The sequence below is a fragment of the Scomber japonicus genome, chromosome 11 (assembly GCF_027409825.1).
Source record: "Scomber japonicus isolate fScoJap1 chromosome 11, fScoJap1.pri, whole genome shotgun sequence".
NCBI classification, from domain to species: Eukaryota; Metazoa; Chordata; class Actinopteri; order Scombriformes; family Scombridae; genus Scomber; species Scomber japonicus.
Genome location: NC_070588.1, coordinates 6,119,829 through 6,142,091, shown reverse-complemented (window position 1 = coordinate 6,142,091; position 22,263 = coordinate 6,119,829). Strand labels below are relative to the sequence as shown.

The 22,263-nt window shown below is 39.4% G+C and overlaps 1 protein-coding gene across 1 annotated transcript in view; it reads left to right on the top strand.

Moving 5' to 3' along the window:
• The window catches only part of wdr75 (WD repeat domain 75), a 29,873-nt gene that overhangs the window by 4,423 nt on the left and 3,187 nt on the right, over positions 1-22,263 (top strand). The window contains exons 8-17 of the mRNA XM_053328478.1: positions 1,074-1,162; positions 2,267-2,425; positions 3,584-3,643; positions 5,624-5,739; positions 5,905-6,080; positions 6,699-6,856; positions 11,699-11,879; positions 18,553-18,647; positions 18,744-18,839; positions 19,395-19,564. Of these exons, the coding sequence (XP_053184453.1) occupies positions 1,074-1,162; positions 2,267-2,425; positions 3,584-3,643; positions 5,624-5,739; positions 5,905-6,080; positions 6,699-6,856; positions 11,699-11,879; positions 18,553-18,647; positions 18,744-18,839; positions 19,395-19,564 (1,300 nt within the window). The remainder of the gene's footprint in view (positions 1-1,073; positions 1,163-2,266; positions 2,426-3,583; positions 3,644-5,623; positions 5,740-5,904; positions 6,081-6,698; positions 6,857-11,698; positions 11,880-18,552; positions 18,648-18,743; positions 18,840-19,394; positions 19,565-22,263) is intronic.

Sequence of the window (22,263 nt, the reverse complement as noted above, 5' to 3'; positions counted from 1 at the left end):
ACACGGCGGCCTTGGATCATGTACTTACTTACTCATCAATGTAAACCTTTGCTGCTCACGTGTTCTCCGTTTATTTTGCTGACAGCAGCAGCAAACATCAAACATGTGACAGAAACTTTGACTCAGGTTTTTTATTTATTGTCTGTTATCTTAGTTTTATTTGTCTATAATCTGCTTATTTCACTATTTAAGCTGAATTATTCTCTTTTTTTTCTTTGTAAATCACTTTTTAAAGTGTGTATACAGTCACAAGCACTTAATTAATGTTCCTATTATTTTGTCCACCCCATTAACATACATGAGAGGAGCAAAATATGAGGGACACTTAATATAATTCACTCCATTAAATCAGCACCATCCACTACAACCTCAATAATAACCATAAAGTACAATTAAAGCTGCAAGGTTTTATGGCCAAACATTGAAAATTACTGCATCACCACGGCAACCAGGAAAATTCTAATCAAAACAGCTGACTTCCTGTTGGAGTTAGGGTATGGGTCCAATAGAGTTTTTTTTTGTGTCTTGACATGCCATAAAGTACAATTTAAAGCTGTAAGGTTTTATGGCCAAACATTGAAAATTGCTGCATCGCCATGGCAACCAGGTATAGCAGAGGAAAAAGATTGAGTCAACTTTTCATCTCTAATGCCTTCAAATGATTCTGAGTGAATTTGAAGTGGGTCAAATTAAATCTCTAAGAGGAGGAGTTCAAGGACGATGCATGGAAATTGCAAAATATGGCGCCAAATTCGAAAATTCAAATCAAAACGGCCGACTTCCTGTTGGAGTTAGGGTATGCGTCCAATAGACTTTTTTGTGTGTCTTGACGTGCTACATATGTGTACCAAATTTCGTTTGGGTATGTCAATCTGGAGAGAGGGGCTCAATTTTTTTCCTTTGCCTAGGGGGCGCTGTTGAGCCGTTTTGCACAACTTTGCACTGTTTTAGTGCTTGGGCCCGAATTATATCTTTCTGACAGTGATGCACAAACTGAAAACTCTGCACATGCATGTCTAAATATCTTTTTTTATATATATATTAACTTTTTATATTTGTTTTTTATCTTCCAGGAGAAACATCAACCATAAGAAGGAGTACACATACTCGACTCTGCACTGGCACCACAGCGCTGTCAGCTCACTGAGCTTCACTCCAGAAGGTACGAACACATCAATGACACATATTTACTGTTTGTTACGACCACAATACGAAACAGATGGCTCAAAACCAGACCAGACCGGACCAGCAAAATATAAAAAATGATTGCAAGATTGCCAAACAATACCAAAACTACTAACCAGAGAGTCAAGAAGCCTGTTGAGAGAGAGAGAGAAGAGAATGAAACAAACATGAAATGAATGTGAGGTTTTCAGGGCTAGATGCCAGGAGGAAGAGAGACTGAGAGCTCCTGTACGCTCCTCTATAAAGAGTAAAGCAGGTCCAACCAATAATCAGCTGATCGGGTGCAGCTGAAAGTGAAAAGGGAGGATGTCTGAGTCAGTTAGAGCTGCTATGATTAGTTGATTATTAGATGCATTGATAAAAAAATAATGGTTTTAGTCATTTTTTTAAATTTTTTAAATCAAAAATACCGAACATTTAGTGGTTTTAGTGATTGGTGTAAACAAGTTCTCTGTACTACTGAAGTATTACTGGAGATTTGACGTGTTAAGTTGTTCCAGAAAACCTCAACATACCAAAATCTGATGTGATTTATACTTTAGTTTGTTAAACATGATTTTAAACTGATTTGATGACATTTTAAAGATGCCTCATTTAGCTCTGGGAAATTAAAACAGGCATTTTTTTATAGCTTAATTATTTTGATAGTACGATAATGGTTTTAGTCATTTTTAAATAAAAATACCAAATATTTAGTAGCTTTAGCGGCTGCTCTAAGATTTAAAACTTTCTTTTTCCTTCTTCGTGCAACTTTTTAACTCTCTCTCTCTGTCTCTCTCTTTCTCACTCTCTCTCTCTTTCTTTCTCTCTCTCTCTGTCTCTCTCTCCATCTCTCTTTCTCACTCTCTCTCTCTTTCTCTCTCTCTCTCTCTGTCTCCATCTCTCTCTTTCTCACTCTATCTCTCTCTTTCTCTCTCTCTCCATCCCTCTCTCTCTCCATCCCTCTCACTCTCTCCATCCCTCTCTCTCTCCATCCCTCTCTCTCTCTCCATCCCTCTCTCTCTCCATCCCTCTCTCTCTCCATCCCTCTCTCTCCCCCTCCATCTCACTCTCTCTCTCTCTCTTTGCTTTGTTTTATTAGGAACCAACCTGCTGAGCGGAGGCGAGGAGTCCGTGCTCGTCCAGTGGAAATACAACCAGGAGAGCCAGCGGGACTTCCTGCCTCGCCTCGGAGCCGCCATTACTCACATCACCGTCTCACCTGACGGAGCGCTGTTCTGCACCTCACATGCAGACAACAGTAAGTAAACTGTGAACCTGAACTGTAACCTTCACAAGCTGCTGGGAAATAACAGTAACAGCGTTTATTTAACCTTTTTAATGTTTTTTTTTTAAACCAGTGAAAAGTGTATTTAAAGTTATTTCACCAGCTGGTTTAAACTCCTCAAACTTTAAACTTTTTTGTACCCAAAGTGCTGTCCTGACTATGATAACGATGTGAGTTAAACACTTATGAACCCTATCGTTCTGTAAACAGCGGCTCCAGCTGAGTTTGCAGCTTAGGAAAATAGATATTGATGTGTTTGACGTGTTTCTGCTCTAAGTTGCTCAGAGAAAAGAAACAGAAAACCAGAAAAGCTTGCAGGTGATTCAGTGTGATGTTTCAGTGTTTACAGACCAAACTGACTTCACTTTTATTTGGTTTTTGCAAAATTATGCTAGAGTAATGCCTGACTTACATAGCAGACAGATAGCGCTACCTGACAGGTATCGGCTCGGACACCAGGAATGCCTTATATCACGTCCACAACGCCGAGGATGTGGTGCTGCTCACCACCTGCAAGCATAATAACAGACAGCAATGAAAAAACCAAAAGGAAGCGAAAAAGAAAAGAAAAAGGAAAAAACTCCAAAACACACAAATATGCTAGTTAACAAGGTGACATCAATCATTCAGTTCACGGTGATGCCTTCAGGTACCTTTGAGGAGAACTAAAGTCTTTCATTCCTTCTGCTATCAGGTCACTAAACTCCAACAGTAGTCATTATATCCACATTACTGATGATTATTTATCAAAGATTTCATAGTGTAAATGTTTTGTGAAAGCATCAAGAATCATCTCTACGATATTGTTGTGATATCGATATCGAGGTATTTGGTCTAAAATATCGTGACATTTGATTTTGTCCATATCGCCCAGCCCTATACTGTAGTTGTGGTGTCAATTCCTCCATCTACTACAGTTAATACGGTATTTAAAATTGTATATTTGTAGATACAGTTATCATTATTGGTGTAAATGGGCCTTAAAAGCATCATTGACTGAGATAGATGAGTAATATCTGCAGCTGTGGAACATTTATACAGACTTAATCAAGACTTAATTTCAGTATCAATTAAAAAAACTAAGTGAAAGCTGCATTAACTGATTTCTGTGTCTTCTTTCCTTTTTTTTAGAAATCACGATCATCCAGAGTTGTGTGAAAGTGTCGGCCGTCATTCAGGGTTTGGTCAAAGGTGAGTCCAGACTGCAGGCGGATCATAATTAGTCTTTATATTTAGCTATTCACTGTGATGCTGCAAATGTGCAGAAATATGAGAAATGTCAGTTATAACTAATTAAATGATAAAAGATATCTAGAAAATAAATTAAATGGGGGGAAAAACTGTAGTGATGCCTTTTTTTTGAGAATCAGCTGTTCCCACTTTTATCTGCAATCTCCATTTATGCCAAGAAAGCTGCAAACTATAATCTGTATTTAATTAAGATCAGGATCTCTGTAGTGAGAGAAACTCGAGTCCAGCAGACTGAAAGAAAAACAAGCATAGATGAAATAGGACGGCATGCAACACATAACGAGGCAAATAAACTCACATACAGGAACAGAAACAATCTAAACATCACCAAAAAGACTAAAATCTGATCATATTCATAATTTAACTTCAATAGTGTTAAATCAAATAATGTAAAGGCCTTTTTAAAGGTTTGAATCATTGTGTTAGTCAAAGGAAATATTTTATTTAACACAAATGACCAATTCTGTTATAACTCCTAGCCTACACATTTGCACACTTTTACACATATTCATCAGAAAAAACTAACAAATAATGAAAAGCATGCAGATTGAAGCCATAAGCATAAAGCACAGACCTGCAGAAACAGGAAAAATACATGTAGTCAGCACAGAAAACAAGAAGTTATACTTAAAATGTAAGCATGGTGCAGGATAGAAACACTAAACGTTAAACGATAACTTGGCGTGGCTCCAAATCAGAAAAAAGACAGCTGTGCCTCTGCTACATTATCGGCTGAAAGTTGTGACACAGCAGATTCACTTCTTGGGAAAATGTTTCTTCTATAGTTTTCGGAGAGGGAGGGAGGGAGGGAGGGAGAGAGGGAGAGAGAGGGAGGGGGAGAGGTTTGGTTTGTTTTCGAGCTGCTGAAAGCCAAAAAAATAAGTTTAAAACAAGTTATTGTGACACAGGAACTTTCCTTTCTGAAGGACTGATAGATATTTAAGACAGTGTGGGAAAACCAGGATTTATTGTAATATTACAATAGGGGAAATATTTCACTAGGGCTGCAAATAATGATTTTAATCTGCTAATGTATCTAAAAAATGTCAAAATATTGTGCAACAAAATGCCTATTACAATTTCCCCGAGCTAAATGAAGCGTTTTTTTTTTTGTCCGACCAACTTTCCAAAAACCAAAATATAATCAGTTTAAGATCACGTTGAAGAAACTGACGTATAAATCATATCAGATTTTGAAAAGTTGATAACAAGAGTCGATGTTTCTGGCACAAACTTGCAGCTACTTTAAGATGAAGAAGAAGGAAAAAGAAAGTCTTTACTGTTAGAGCAGCCACTGAGAGAGAGAGAGAGAGAGAGAGAGAGAGAGAGAGAGAGAGAGAGTGAGAAAGAGAGAGATGGAGAGAGAGAGATGGAGAGAGAGAGAGAGAGAGAGAGAGATGGAGAGAGTGAGAGAGAGAGAGAGAGAGAGAGAGAGAGAGAGAGAGACTCCATGTTTCAGGTAGAGGGGTTGACTTTGATTGACAGGTGACACTTGGTAGGGGGCGGGGTTTCAAATAACTCAGGGGGCGTTTGGGAGCAGAGAAAGAGGCTGATTTTTACACAACTTTGAAGCCTAATTTCAACACACTTTTCTGTGGTATGTCAAACTTAGGACACATATCTTACTTTACACAGACTTTAAGTCCTGTTTCTGAACATGTTGTGCCTCTCTGTGTCTCTTACATCAAACTTGTCTGTCTACATGTGGCACATCAAAAGAAAAAGCAACATTTCAACTTTGTTTGACACATTTATTTTTTAAATGTGTCAACTTCTGCCCGAACCTCCACCAGAGAAAAACACACCACTCCCAGTCAGTAAAAAGGACTGGCAGCCATCTCCTACCACTTCACATGAATACAGCAATTGATTTTTTACCCTTTTCTTTTTTCTTTTTCTTTTCCCCCCTCTCTTGTTTAGGAGAAAGTCTCCGCTCAGACCTGATGGTGGATCCACGCAGCAAAGCTCTGGTGCTGAACGGGAAACCTGGACACCTGCAGTTTTACTCGCTCCAAAGAGACAAACTACTGTTCAATGTAAACACTCTGACTTTAAAGAGGAAAAAAAAAAAGCATAAATGTGGTTCTGAGTACTTGAAAGCAACTTCAACTTATTCACTCGCTGCCAACAACCACAACTAACTCGGTATAAATTTGCCTAAATAGCCTAAATTCTTGGTCCGCCTTGTGTGTTTCCCGCAGCTGGACATTGTGCAGCAGGAGTACATTCACCAGTCGGGCCTGCAGCAGTTCGAGGTGGTGAAGGCGGCCTTCGACGCCTCGGGCAACTGGCTGGCAACGGTGGAAGAAAGAAAACAGAAGGCGGCCGAGCTGGAGCTGAATTTAAAACTGTGGGCATTCGATGAACAAACACAGAGGTATCCTGTCTGCTGCTCTTTTATTTATTTATTCTCATTCAGGGTGTTTGCACTGCACTGACGTCGGCTGTTTACTCAGAGGAAACTAGGTTACGCAGGTGTTACTGGTCAAGATTTGGTTCTTTATACTTGCTGATGAGGTTTGTTTCAGATGATTTTTTATATATCTCAGGGCCGTCCTGTAAGGCTGCTCAATTAATCGAAATTTGATCGTGATTATGATTTAAGGGCTAAACGATCTCAAAAAAAGAATAAAATCGGGGGGAAATGATTTTTTATAGTAATGAGTGTTGAATGATTATATACCTGAGTTATATAGCAAAGTAATATTACACCTGAAATACTTGCATATACTCTGATGCCCTTATAAACATATACATACATAGATATTTATATATTTAAAGTAAACAGAAGCATCTGCATGAGAGGTGGGAAGCTAAAATCTTATACAAAAATGAACACTCTTACATTAAATAGTTTAAAATAATAAAGTCTAGTAGTGTTTTTTTCCATTTCTATAATAGGAATAAATGTTCTATAGTCATTTCTTCCCCCTTGTCCACTTTTTTCCAACCACGACCCTGTAACACTGTAACATGCGTTCCCTATCACCTGCAGTTTTGTGCTGAACACGACCATCTCGGCCCCCCACGAGAGCCGGATTACAGCCATGTGCTTCTGCCGCGCCGCCGACAACCAGACCACCATGCTGGTCTCCACCAGCAAGGACGGGCACTTCAAAGCCTGGCAGCTGGCAGCTCCGGCCCACACAGACGGTAAGTAAGCGCTCGCTCTCTCGCTCTGGTTTTTTTTTTTTTTTTTTTCTCTCGCCGGCCCAGACGACCGACAGGTGGAGGTGAAGTTAAGCAACAACATTTACTGACCTTATTTAATCAGATTTGACTCTGTTGATTTAGGCTTTGGCTCAAAGTCATCGTTATCTCATTGGTTTTTATTGCTCAGACATCATTTGTACCAATTAATCCTCATCTTAGACATGCATCACTGTGTGTGTGTGTGTGTGTGTGTGTGTGTGTGTGTGTGTGTGTGTGTGTGTGTGTGTGTGTGTGTGTGTGTGTGTGTGTGTGTGTGTGTGTGTGTGTGTGTGTGTGTGTGTGTGTAGTCTTGAGATTTGAGTAGGTCAACTGTGACTGCAGCTGCTTTGACACTGCTGTGGCCAAACATGTGGGCTCAGTACACACCCACGCTAGGATTTTATTTGCAGACTATTTTATACACGGACTCGTCTGCCTTTAATACTGTAAACACAAACACTCCCTGCTCAGCTTTTATTACAGGACAGGCATCAACAGGTGCTTGTAGATGGTTTTTAAATCCAACATATCGCTTCTTTCTCTTCTATCATCTCCTGCAGTAGTGAAGGAGCAACACTTTTAACCCTTAAATAATGTTTGGGTCAAATTTGATCCGTTTTGACATTTAAAAAGCTGTAAAAAACATCCCAAATGTCGTTTTTTTAGAGACCCAACTTTAAATAGGTGCTACAAATTTGTGAGGCTGTTCCAAGTCAAATTTGAACGGTATTGACATGTCTTTGAGTTAAATGAATAGTTAATAGTTTTAATAAGATAGTAGTAATGAGGATTTATTTTAATGATGTAGTAGTGAAGACTGATGGCTCTAATGGTTACACAATAAACTCCACACTTCCATAAAGTTCTGCTCATTTTCACTTTCAATAATTTACTAAAGAAACCTAAAAAATACAAAAAAGAGACTTAAAAATGGCTAAAAAAGAGACACAAACTGACTGAAAAAACCTGAAAACTTCCAAAAAGAGACCTAAAAATGACTAAAAGAGACATAAATTGACTAAAGAAACCTAATTGCTACCCAAAAGAGATGAAAAAATGACTAAAACCAACTCGTTACCATAGTAACTATGAGATTAAGTGACTAAAGAGACTCTACCAACTACGAAACTACCAAAAAGAGACATTTCAATCATTATTGCTATGTTATATTTTCATGTCTGAGGTAAAATAGGACATGATATTGTGTGATAGGAGATGTTTGATGGTGTAAAACCTAAAAAATACACTCTCTCTGCTCTCTGAAACATGAATCAAGGTTTAATCACATTTATTGATCAGTGAGAGTGGATATTGATCCTTTCTAAACAGATATGAGGTTCAAAATTTGATATAGACACTTTTTAGGAGGGGACAGACTGCGAGGGTATAGAATATGAACAGTATGTAAGGGTTAAATTATGCAGATGACCCGGTGTTGCAGTAAACAACATGGTCCAGACATTTTGGGAACCCTCCCTTGCACTCCTCGCACTATGCTGTGAGAGCAGAGAGAGAAATCCGACCCACGACATCCACCTCTTTTCCAACCTCTCAGTACTGAAGTCCAGCTGGTGTAACGAGTACAATCATTTAAATACCTTTGCAGTGAAGATACACACCTCCTCTTCCTTTTTCCCAGTCCACCAGCCGAGGAAGCTCAAGACTCCAGTTTACAGGAAACTAATTGAATCACCTTTAACATTTCATCTTGGTGCAAAGCCCTCACTGCCAAACATAAAACAAACTAATCAGAGCCTGCAAAGTAATTGGTTCACCCCTAAACTCCCCAATCTGACCTGTGCACCCAATCAAATACTCTCATTAAAGCAGGACGCCCTTTATTCCCCTCCAGCTCCACCAGTCCTCCCAGTTACTGCTGTCAGGTCGATGCTACACTGTCCCACTGACCTGGAAAAACATCTTCGAAAAAGCCATTTAACCCTTCTGCATTCATCACCCTGAACAAACTGAAATAGATACTGTACTCCGTCATGTTTAGTGTTGTTCTTGTCAGGTGTCGCTTTAACTATGTGTGTTTAAATGTGTTGTTGAGGCTTGTTTCTGGTATGTGTCTGTGTTATCTTTTATTTTTGGACTGCAGATTGCAATACAGGCATACAGCAAACAGAGGCAGTATCATCTCTTCTACTTGTCTATACATTTCCAAGATTTATGAACTCTGTAGAATTTGGGAGAGATTAAATGTGCATATAAGAGCAATAAAAAGTATGACAAGACAGAAAGAGGTTAGAAAAGAAGAAAAGGGGTTTAACATACATATCTATATAGAAATAAAGGGGCAGGAAGAGGAGAGGAGAGTATTATATGATCATTCGCTTGACACCTCCACAAATTCTGGCTGCAAGAGCTTCACATATTTGACCCACTTAGTCCAAAATAACTTAAACACACATCTATCTATCTATCTATCTCTCTCTAACCCTCTATCTGTCTATCTACATTTAAATTACACAAATGAATCAGCCAGTTTTCTCTCTCAGTGAAAAAACATCACGAGGAATAGTTTGAGCAGGAAACTATAACCTACATAAAGACGCTAAGATGTTATATAAACATGCAATGTCAGTTTTAACAGGATTTGCATAGTCATGTTTTTAAAAAAGGTGAGTTTACTCTATTTAACGCTTACTGAAAACATACATTTCCTCATAATCTCCTTTTTTTTTTTTTTTTAAAGTAGGCAGGAAGCCATCTGCGAGCTGACGCAGCACATACGTTAAACATGACAGACCAGTTTTATCTGTGAACATGAGTGTTTGCATTTCTGCTTTACATAACACATGATGACACATGAGGAACAGTTCCACATTTCATTTCTATAAACCTCCAGAAAATGAATTTGCAGCTATTCTGGTTTGTTGGTTCGACCTTTTGTGCCATTTTTTTTATTTTTCGAGGAAAAAAAAATTGCTTCGTACATGTGAATATTTTCTTCTTTTTTTCCGTCAGCTGATTGTAAACTGAATATCGAGACACGAGACATTTAAGGACGTCACCTTGAGCTTTTAGGAAACAGTGATCAACATTTGACACTATTCTCAGATGATTAAACAATACAGAAAATGCTTTAATCCAAAAAAATCTTTAAAAATGTGCGAAATCTTGGGTGTATAGTTTGAGAGACCTCGTAGCCGATTGGTTATAACCATTCACCCGCAATGTCCCTGGTTCGAGTCCAGCAAGGGACCTTTGCTGCATGTCATACCTCTTGCTCTCTCTCTACTTGTTTCCTGTCGGCCTCTCTGCCACCAACTGACTAATAAAGGTGTAAAAGCCCCAAAAGTGATATCAACAGCATATCGGTGTGAATCGAAGGAAGCCTCTTGAACTTGGAGCTAAATTCGGCGGTATTTCTGAAGTCTCAGTCATCTACTTCCTCCTCATGAAGCTCACTCTGGACCCAGATGTTCTTATCGGCTACAGATCTACCTCCAACCTCCATTTCCTGTCTGTGGTTTTGGAGAAGGTGGTTTGAAAGTGTCAGTCAGGTTTTTCGTGAAAGCTGTTAATGGCAGCTGATACCAGATCCCTGTTTCTCCTTATTTTCTGATTCTCCATCATCTGAGTGCTGCATTTGTCGTTATGGATCATGCAATCTTCTTAGAGCACCACTATTAAGTCAGGACTCTGCACTGAAGAGGCATCAATTCCACCTTTCCAGTAGGATTGAGTTTGTCTCACTGGGAGGTTGCAGGTCTAGATCGGTGCTTTCTGTCATCTATGGTGTTCCACATGGATCTGTTCTCGGCCCCTTCCCATTTACCCCTCTACATGCTCCCTCTCGGATATGTCATCAGCGGATATTTGGTGTCTAATCATCTCTATGCTAATGATCCTCAGCTGTAGACCAAAACTACCCCAAGCTCTAGCACCTGTTTCTATGGAGATAGAGATGAGCACAAATATCCTCCAGTTAAAAAGCAGCAGAACTGAATCTCTCCTTATTGACACTCTATATTTAGATCCAGTCATCCTCCCAATACCTCATCTCACTTTTGACAGCCAGGATACCCCCCCCCCACCCTTTCCTCCTGTCAGATGCAGAGAAACTTATCCTTCCATTGCACCGGCTCCCCTGTCTCCTTCAGGACTGTCTTACAAAGTCCTGCTACTCACTTACAAACCCATCAGGGGACATTCACCTCCCTTCCTCCACCCAGAACCTCAGATCTGCCAACAGCTTGCTCCTCCTGGCCCCCAGTACTAACCTCCACCTCATAGCGGCCCCCAGTACTAACCTCCACCTCATTGCGACCCCCAGTACTAAGCTCCACCTCATCGCGGCCCCCAGTACTAAGCTCCACCTCATCGCGGCCCCCAGTACTAACCTCCACCTCATTGCGCCCCCAGTGCTAACCTCCATCTCATTGCGCCCCCCAGTACTAACCTCCACCCCCAGCACTAACCTCCACCCCCAGCACTAACCTCCACCCCCAGCACTAACCTCCACCTCATTGCGGCCCCCAGCACTAAGCTCTGCACCGCGGGAGATCGAGTCTTCTGCTCTGCTGCACTACGCTTATTGAACGGCCTTTCTAACCATCTGAAAGCAGCACAGACCCCAATTTCTTCTTAAAAAGACCCTAAAAACCTTTATATTGAGGATGTTGTTTTCATTTGAACTCTTATTACTATTTTTTTAATGTTGTTTAACCAAAAACTGCAGCACAAATTAAAAGTATAATCATTATTTAACCCAGAACTCTTCATGTCTCTCTCTCTTTCTCTCTCTCTCTTTCTCTCTCTCTTTCTCTCTCTCTCTCCTCTCGACCGGCCCGACAGATGAAGGTCCGTCCTGGTCGTGTGATTTTGTCGGAGCCTATCACAGCCTGGCGCCTGAATGCTGCTGTTTCTCGGCCGATGGCTCTCTGCTGGCCGTCAGCTTTCAGGAGGTGGTGACTGTGTGGAGCCCGGCCTCCTGGGAGCTCCTGACAACGCTTTCCCAGCCGCCGGGAGCGATCAGGTCAGAGCCAGACACAAAACACCCAACATATCCAACGTGTGTGTGTGTGTGTGTGTGTGTGTGTGTGTGTGTGTGTGTGTGTGTGTGTGTGTGTGTGTGTGTGTGTGTGTGTGTGTGTGTGTGTGTGTGTGTGTGTGTGTGTGTGTGGAACATCAATACTCCTTGTAGTGCTGAGTTTAATATGTTTGCAGCATGGTTAAGTAATGAAATGCTTGGTCATGGTCTTTCCCTTCCTGAACAGCTGTTTGTGTTGAGATTAAACAGACAAGTTGGGTCAAGTTTGATGGAAAAGTGTGTTAACTCAACAAATTAATGTATTTGTATGGCACATTTTAACTTTAAGGCAATTTAAAGTGCTTTAAATAAAACATAAAACATAGGAATGCATGAGGACATGATAGAAAAGCATCACATGGCAAAATAAAAGTGTTAAATTGGAGCGTAAATGAAGCTAAAGAAGATAAAAACAGGAGACTAAAAAGACAAGTTGTGTCAAGTTTGGTGGAAAACAAGGCATGGCTAATGTATTTATAAAGGACATTTTAACTTTAAGGCAATTTAAAGTGCTTAACATAAAACATAAACTTTAAAAATGCATCAAGACAGGATGGAAAAGCAACACATGGCAAAATAAAAGACATTTAAACACAATTAAAAGTGTTAAACTGGAGCTTAAATGAAGCTAAAGAAGATAAAAACAGGAGAATAAAAAGATAAGTTGGGTCAATAAGGCATGGCTAATGTATTTGTATGGCACATTTTAACATTAAGACAATTTAAGTGCTTTAAATAAATCATAATATATATAAATGCAACACATGGCAAAATAAAGGACATTTAAACACAATTAAAAAAGAAACCGAAAAAAAAAGACAGATTTTAAAAACAGGAGAATAAAAAGTTACAGTGCATTGTGTGAGATGTGAGATATTAACCCCTAACATCTTCTCCAGCCGTTATTTAAAACAAACTGAGAGTCGTAGCGGACCTGCAGCCTCTGGAAGTTTGTTTTAGATATGTGGAGAATAAAAAAAAAACCTGAACGCTGCTTCTCCTTATTTAGTTTAGACTCTGGGAGACAGAAAGCAGATCCGTCCCAGATGGTCCCAGAGAGTGTTCGTAGCAGATCTGAAACGTGTTCTACCTCTAAACCATTCAGTGTTTTATAAACCTGGAGCGGTATTTGAAAGTAGAGCTGCTCGATTATGGGAAAAAATCATAATCACGATTATTAACCCTCCTGTCGTCCTCCCGGGTCAAATTGACCCCATCTCATTTTGACTGTTCCTCCTTTCCTTCCTTCCTCCCTCTTTCTTTAATTTTTCCTTCGTTCCTCCCCTCCTTCCCTCTTTCTTTCCTCATTTCCTCATTTCCTTCCATCCTTCCTCCTTTCCTTCCTTCCTTCCTTCCTCTTTTCCTACCTCCCTACCTCCTTACTATTTCTTTCCCTTCCTTCCTCCTTTCCTCCCTCTCTCCTTCCTTCCTTCCTCTTTTCCTCCTTACTCCTTTCCTTCCTTTCTTCCTCCCTTCCTCCCTTCCTCCCTCCTTACTCCTTTTCTTCCTTCCTTCCTTACTCCCTTCCTGCCTTCCTGCCTTCCTTCCTCTTTTCCTCCTTGCTCCTTTCTTTCCTTCCTTCCTTCCTTCCTTCCTCCTGTCCTTCCTTGACCTGAGGACAACAGGAGGGTTAAAACGATTTTTTAAACTTTAGAAACATGCTGCGTTTATTGGACGTTTATTGGACATTTCTTGTCCATTCGGCTTAATTAATTTTCTCAGGGCAGGTTACCATGACGATAGTTCACACATCACTTCCTGGTTTTTAATAATTAGTCAGCTTTGTCCTGCACTTTTATTTACAGTTAAAACATTTCACTGTGTGCTTCAGCTTCTGTCAAACTAAGGGAGCTGCTGTTGCTTCCTGTCTAAGCTTTTCAAAATAAAACCTTTGTTATTGAGCGCTATCTCATTATTATTATTATTATTAAAAATCGTTTCCCCTTGATTTTAGTAGTTTTGAGATCGTTTGGCCCCTAAATCGTAATCACGATCAAATTTCGATTAATTGAGCAGCCTTAATTGAAAGTCTGTTTTATATATGGTGTAAAGATCTGAGAGCTGGAGTGATAAAATCCACTTTCTTGGTCTTAGTGAGAACTTTTTATGGAGGCCTTTAAAGACTTTTATACAGTAGTCGAGTCTGCAGAAGATAAATATGCATGGACAAGTTTTTCCAAATCCTGCTGAGACACAAGTCTTTTACTTCTTAATATACTCTTCAGGTGATAGTAGGCTGACTTTGTGATTGTCTTAATGAAGCTGTTGAAGCTCAGGTCTGAGTCCAGGACTATAAACAAGATGTCAAACTATTATTTTAACATCTGTATTAAAATGCAGACATCATAAATAAACTTAAACTCTCTCAAACGCCTCTAATAAGAAGAATATTCATTCATTCATTTCATGTAATTTCTTGACAAATACCTTTTTCAAACTTATAATTTAACATTTTGGGACATAAGTTTATTCACTTTTCTTGCTGAGAGTTAGATGATGAGATTAATCCCACTCTCATATCCGTACGCTACGTATGAAGCTCAGCATAAAGACCGGAAACCTCTAGTCTGAAGGTTGAAACATTTTCCTTCCAGCATTTTTTAAAACTCTTTAATTAACATGTTAAAAACCAAAGTGTAAAAAGTTGTGGTTTTAGTAAAGGTAGGGGTCGGTGAGGTTGTGTGCCAGGCTGTTTCCTGACCCTGAGCCGTTGCCAGGCAACCAGAGGAGACTGCAGGAAGTTGCTGGTCACGGTCAACAAATGGGCCCTTTGTACGAGTTTAACTGACGAGCTATAACGTGTTAATTTATGAGCTTTAGAGGTGTTGAAAGGCCGATTCTGTTATGTTTTGTGCTAAGCTAAGCTAACTAACTGCTGGCTGTAGCTTCATATTTAACATAATTACAGACTTTGGAGTGGTATTAATGTTTTCATTCACCTCCGAGCAAAAGGGCGAATTAATGTAATCCCCAAAATGTGAAACTATTCCTTTAAAGCTCACAGTGTCGAGTGTTTTTTGAGATAGTCAGAGGTCGTAGATTTAGTTTAAATGGATCATTTCCACCTTCAGTCTCCGTGCAGGCCGATAAAAGACGGAGGAGAAAACTGCTGAGTCACCACACCTTAAATCTTAGTTTTAACTTTTCTTTCTTGGCACATTTTGATATCAACAGACCATTTAATACACTATAAGACAACATCATCAAACAAAAGAGCTTTAACCCTTTACATGCTGTTAATATGCTGACTCTACAACAGAGGGGTCAAACTCATTTTCATTCAAGGGCCACATACAGTCAAATTTTATCTCATGTGGGCTGGATCATTAAAAAGATGGAAGGAAAGAAGAGAAGGAAAAAAGAAAGACATGGAGGAAGGAAGGACAGATGGAAGGAAGGAAGAAAGGGTGGGAGGAAGGAAGGAAGGAAGGAAGGAAGGAAAAGAAGACAGGAAGTAAAGATGGAAGGAACGAAGGAAGGAAAGAAGGAAAAAATAAATAAAGGGAGGAAGGGAGGGAATAAAAAGACAGGAAGGAAAGTGGGCCGGTCCGGACCCCTCAGCGGGCCGGTTCTGGCCCACTGGCCGCATGTTTGACACCCCTGCTCTACAACAAATCACATTCATAAATTCCTCATCAGTCATTAATAAATGTATTTATTAATCTTATGGGCGGGGGGATCCAAGAGAACATTTTATATAATATGAGTACATCATGTTTGAAGGCTGATTTTTTTGAATATGTTTAATAACACAAAGGTCAAATTTGTACATTTTGCTTATATAGAAATGTGTATTAGCTCCACAAAAATGTAAAAGATGATGCTTTTTATTTCTGTAAGGGTAAAAAAAAAGCTGAATCATACTCAGAAAACCTCTTGAAATGAGCAGTTTTCTGTGTAATCTGGGAGCTGACATGTTAATCTGTGAGTAATAATAAGACTAAGGAGGGAAAACTGGAAATATGTTAATTTTTGAATACTGTGGATCTCATTAGGGAAAAATCTGGTTAAAATAAATGTGTATATGGTGTTTTTACTGCTTTGAAATGTAAAAAATTGTCAAATTTAACCCTGAACAGTATGTTAGGGTTTAGTGTTTAATAGCAAATATCTCATTTAGTGTCTTTTAAAACAGGACGGTGACTATTTGAACCATGAGGAAGACGATGAATTCATTAATTGTGACTTATAACGCATTAAAAATGAGAGAGCTCAAATATCGTAAAGACTGCATTAGAAAAAGACGACAAGATGAAATTTAAAAGGAAACAAAAAAATGAGCCATTGCTAATTTTATACCTTCACATCTTTTAATATCTGATATCGAGCGTCTGCAATGTTAAATATTTATTAGTCAGTTCGTCCCTGATAAGCATTCAGACCGGTAGCAGAAGTCCGTGAAGTGAATCTGTGTTTGAGTTTGTTTGCCTGTCGAGACTCTCTCTTAACAGTTTAAGTGACCTCCGTCTCCGTCCCCGTCTCCACTGGCAACCGTCCAGCAGTGTTTGTTTCTCAGAGGATGTAACTGTAGAAGAAGAAGAAGTGTTGCCTGTCAGGCTGCAGTTTCGCAACGTTGCTCAGAAAAGAGTCTCAGAAATGTTGGCAGATGTCCTGGTCTTGCTGCGGAGGCCCCTCCGAGGTCACTGGGGACGCCACGCTAGTTGCTAGTTTCTGTACCACTTTTTTTTTCTTTTTTTTTTACTGAAATAAGCTCCAAATAGCTGAGTCAGCGTTTTAGCAAGAGAGAGAAAAAAAATCATATCATCATCTTTTGAAAATTTAGTGCAACACTTACGTAGCCTTTATACATTTGAACGCAGTAAAAACACCACAATCATGTTTCTTTTATTAATTAATCATTAAAACTTTATTTATTTTATTATTTTTGTTTCATCTGTGTTAGCAAACTGAATGTCTTTAAGGTTTTTTTTAGACTGTTGGTTGGACAAAACAAGACATTTAATTATGTTATTTTGGGATTTGGATGATCGTTATAGGCATTTTGTTTCTACTATTTTCTAATAATTTAGACTTTAAACAGGAAAATATCAATAAATCAATCAGACTTTATTTATATAGCACTCTTTATTCATGGTAAAATAACAGGAAGTACTTTAAATAGTAGAAAAAAACAACCAAACCAAAAGAAGACTTATTTAAGTGTTTATAATATATAAGTAAAATAAAAGAAGTAGCTTAAAGATTTAACCCTAACTTCTTCTTTTTCCATCACAGTTGCTTGTCCTAACTAATTTCTGTGACCTCCAGGTTGCCGCCTTAATTCAATCTCACTCCGAAAACCTCTTTTTTTAAAACCAGCAGACACATTTCCTCTGTAATTTGTGAGCTGGCGAAGGGGAGGGGGAGGGAATATGTGACTTCAAAGTTTTTAAAGGAGGAGAAAACTGGACAGACGTTAATGGCCTGGTGTTTTGACAGCTGCCCGCTGCCCCTTACATAACTCCCACCTATGGATGTGTAGAGCCTCAACCAACGTCAGACTCTTTTAAAATGCTCGTTTCACCCGCTGAGCGCTGAGAAACTATCACATTTACCTGCCTGGAGTCATTTTAATCAAGAGAAGTCGTTAATGAATTATACATTTTGCTCACAGGCAGCAGTTTAAAGTCGGAAACAGAGAGACTGTGCTGGTTTGACCCCAATCTGACCCTCTAAAAAAGACAATTTTATACCATTTTGAAGTCAAATGCATCATTCTGGTGCACGCTGAGAACAAAATTAAGAGGTTATATCTATTAAAAAAAAAGGAAATATGCTCTAAATAAACCATCAAAACAGACGAATGGCCAGATTTCAGCTCTGAAACTAAAGAAAGCAGAAGTGATGATCCAAGTTCATCGAGTTTATTACTGAGAAACTTATAAAACACGGTTAAATTTGGACATTTTTCAATAAATATCTTCGTGTTGTTTTTCTTTAAATAATAATCCCTGAGTCTTCAAAAACATATATTCACTAAAAGGTGAGGAGCCCTGCTATGAGTATACTGATATAATTCTATTGCTTCTATTTAATTTTGCTTTATTCTACTTTTATTTTATATTTCTCTTTGTCATTATAGTCTCCTGTTACCTTGTGTATGAAACAGCAGATATGATGAATATGATTCTGTACATGATCTTGAATGAAACCTAAATAAAACAGACTAAAGGCCAGATTTCAGCCCTGAAACAAAAGAAAGCAGAAGTGATTATACAAGTTAAATTTGGACATTATCAGTAAATATCTTTATCAATGTTATTGAAAATGCGTGTTGTGTTTCTTTAAATAACCAAACTACAAATTAAAGGCACAAATTAGACAAATGGTGAGCCAACCACACTGAGAAAGGTTGTAACAGTATTGATTTATCTGCCATTTTCTGGACATTTCGGCTCATAGTGGGTGTTCGGACGCTGCTTGCCCCCATTTGAAACCCCCAAAGCAGAAAAAACCTCCCTCAAAAGCTAATCCTGTGAAATATGTGTGCTGTAAAGAGCTGGTTCTTTGAGGTGGGGAGAGGTGGGGGGTGGAGGAGGGTTAGAGGGGGGGGGGCGTACATGAGATTTTCTTTATGGTGAAAACAAATGAGGACTTTTTATTTTCTTTCCTCCATCAGAGATCTTTGTTTTGGGCGACTGAGCTGCTCCAAATATCTGCTGGGAACTACGGAGAAGAATCTGCTCTGCTGCTGGAACCTCCTCACCTGCTCCCGTAAGACATTCATTCATCCACATCAGCAGCTGCATGCAAGTTTTATTTTATTTTATTATATTTTCACTAACAATCCTCCTTTTTTTCTGTCTGCAGTGGAGTGGAGCACCTCCATGGACGTCAGCCTGCTGCTGGCCGACCCCGTCTCTGAAAACATGGCCGCCTTCTGCTTCCAGGACGGATGCACAGACTGTAAGATTTAAACTCATGAAGCCCCAAATATGAGTTTTAATATTCATAAATAGGAATTAAACCTCTTTAAAGTTGCAGGAAACTTAATTTAGAGTCACATTTATTCAATATTTACATGTGGGAATACTCTACAAAGCATTTAAAGGTGCAGAAAACATCAAATTACACTAAAAAATGCCCATTACTATATAATTGTTTACATTTAAATAACACTTTACTCCATATAAAGCTATGAATAACTCTTTATAAATCTGTCTCTTGATCTGTGGTGCAGTTGCGGCCTGAACTGAAAGTCATGTTTTCACACACAGTGAAAGAGGAAGTTTACATAGAAACTTAGTTTTGAAAGTAAACACTATATAATGACTGTATTATATATTATTATATTATATTATATATCATTATTAGAGTTATTAATCTGCTTTTGACACCTATATTTGTTCAAGTCTAGCAGCTAAAATCAAGATTAATCAACATTTAATTAACATTTTTTTAATTTTTGTTGTGTTTTCTCTCCTCTCCTTCTTCCTCTTCTTCTTTTTATTTTATATTCAGTGTTTGTCTTTAAGCCCAGCGAGCCTCGGCCGCTGTTTTCCCAGAAGGCCGTGTGTTCGGGGAAGGTGACTCGGGCCGTCTTTGCCCCGAGGGAGGAGATGCTGGAGAGCTGTGAGGAGAGCTGCCAGTGGTTGAACTGCTCCCAGCTCTACTTCATCTCTCAGTACATGGTAAACAAGTTTAAAGACACATATGACTTTGTTATACTGGGATTATGTTGGATGTTAAACATGCTCGAAGCTCCAAAACTGGAGATAAAGTAAACAATAAAACACTCTCAAATTACTATATACAATAAATACACATAACATTAATATGTTATGGATCCAGGAGAACATTTAATAGAATATAAAGAATACAACAACATGTTTAAATGTTGATTTTGGGATTTGTTTTAATAGACACAGGTTAAATTTGCATATTTGAATATATAAAAATGTGTATTAGCAGCACAAAAATTAAAAAAAAAGGTTCATTTTATTTACATTTTTGGATATTGTGGGTCATATTAGGTAAAGTCCAGCTAAAAGAAAATGTAGTGTAATGTGTAGAGGGGATTTTTACCCCAAATCTGACCTTGATTAACTGTTTATTCCATCTGTCCTTCCTACCTTCCTTTTTTCCTCCCTACCTTTCTTTTTCCTTTCTTTGTTCCTTCGTTCTTTCCTTCCATCCTTCCTCCCTTCCATCCTTCCTCCCTTCCTTCCTTCCGTCTGCTGTCCGTCCTTCACTGTCTGTCTTTCCTAGCTTTCTTCCCTCCTTCCTTTTGCCTGTCTTTCCTTCCTTCCCTTCTTATTTCCTTCCTTTCCTTCCTTCCTTCCTTCCTTCCTTCCTTCCCTCCATCTTTTTAATGATCCGGCCCACATGAGATCAGATTGGTCTGTTGTAGATTTACAGTGATTGGTCCAAAGGTGGCGTTACACTTCACATGTTTTTACGAGGGTTGTCCTGATATTTAACCTTTGTGTCGTCCTCCCGGGTCAAATTGACCCGTCTGTTTTGACTGTTCCTTCTTTCCTCCCTTCCTTTCTCCTTCCTTCTTTCCTCCTACCTTCCTTCCTTCCTTTGTCCATCCTTCCTTCCTTCCTTCCCTCCTACCTTCCTTCCTTCCTCCCCTCCTCCCCTCCTTTCCTTCCTCTTTCCGCCCTCCTTCTTTCTTCCTCCCTTCCATCCTTCCTCCATCCTTTCCTTCTGTCTTCCTCCCTTCAATCCTTCCTTCCTTGCTCCTTCCTTCCTTCTTCCTCCCTTCCATCCTTCCTCCCTCCCCTCCTTTCCTTCCTTCCGTCTTCCTCCCTTCCTTCCTTCTTTCCTCCCTCCCTCCCTCCTACCTTTCTTCCTACCTTCCTTCCTTCGTCCGTCCTTCCTCCCTCCCTCCTTTCCTTCCTCCCTCCCTCCCTCCCTCCTTTCCTTCCTTCTTCCTCCCTTCCATCCTTCCTTCCTCCCTCCTTTCCTTCCTTGACTCGAGGACAACAGGATGGTTAAAATCTTCTTACACTAAAAAAAAAACAATCAATCAGTTGGATGTTTGAGCGTCACTCTTCAGGATGATGAATGTCACAGTTTGACACTTAAAAAGCTGTTTTTCTTCTTTTACATTCATCTGCTGAAGGTGGAAAGTTCTCCGAGTTCATTGAAAAGGCAGATTTTAAGGTGGAGCAGGGTTTGTCAGGTGTCCAAATGAAAACTGAAACAGGTTTTGCTTACAGTAATCATTCCTCCTGTTTATACTGACTATCAAACGATACCCGTCCCTCTCCTAATGAACATCCACAGCCCTCCATCCACTGCCCTCCTTCAGGGGAAAAAATGGATTTAAAAGTTCATCAAAACTGTGAAACTCTCCTTTAATGAAACATCTGTACTCCCAAGTAGTACTGACACCAAAAAATTAAAAGTAAAAAAGCAAGAGTAGACCAGTTATATTTATACGGAGATAAAAGCAATTCAAGGAGAATTGAAACTCAAATAAAATAAGTAAAAGGGGAATAAGTGAATTCAGGAAAAAAAAAACTGAAACTAAGTCTCGTGTTTTTATGTCTGCTGAGTTGTGACATGACGATGTGACAGTGTGATGTTATAATTTAATCATAGTTTACATACTGTTATAAAAGCAGAGTTCAGGGTCACAGCTCCTCTATTACCTTCTGCTTCTCTGCTTTTACAGTCCTGTAAGCAAAAATGTACAAAACACACCCTGTAGCTCCCAATGCAGGTAGAGTTTAAGGGGATATCAAGAGTATATGTAATCTCCCAATGCAGGTATAGTTTAATGGGGTAATCTCCCAATGCAGGTAGAGTTTAAGGGGATATCAAGAGTATATGTAATCTCCCAATGCAGGTATAGTTTAATGGGGTAATCTCCCAATGCAGGTAGAGTTTAATGGGGTAATCTCCCAATGCAGGTAGAGTGTAATGGGGTAATCTCCCAATGCAGGTAGAGTGTAATGGGGTAATCTCCCAATGCAGGTAGAGTGTAATGGGGTAATCTCCCAATGCAGGTAGAGTGTAATGGGGTAATCTCCCAATGCAGGTAGAGTGTAATGGGGTAATCTCCCAATGCAGGTAGAGTGTAATGGGGTAATCTCCCAATGCAGGTATAGTTTAATGGGATATTAAGAGTATTGAGACCCCATTAAACTATACCTGCATTGGGAGCTACAGTCTTTTATCTTTTATGTTGACACCATTCTTAAACTTCAGTGTGGTCCAAAAGTCTGAAACTACTGGTCAAAATATGTCAGCATTCAGTTTGTCCAACTTCTGCTTTAATGAAAGCATGCGGTCGAGCTGGTGAAACCTGATGACCCGCGTCATCCCAGCAGGACCTGACTCTGTTCCAGACAGATTCTTGTGATCCTTCTCCTGGCAG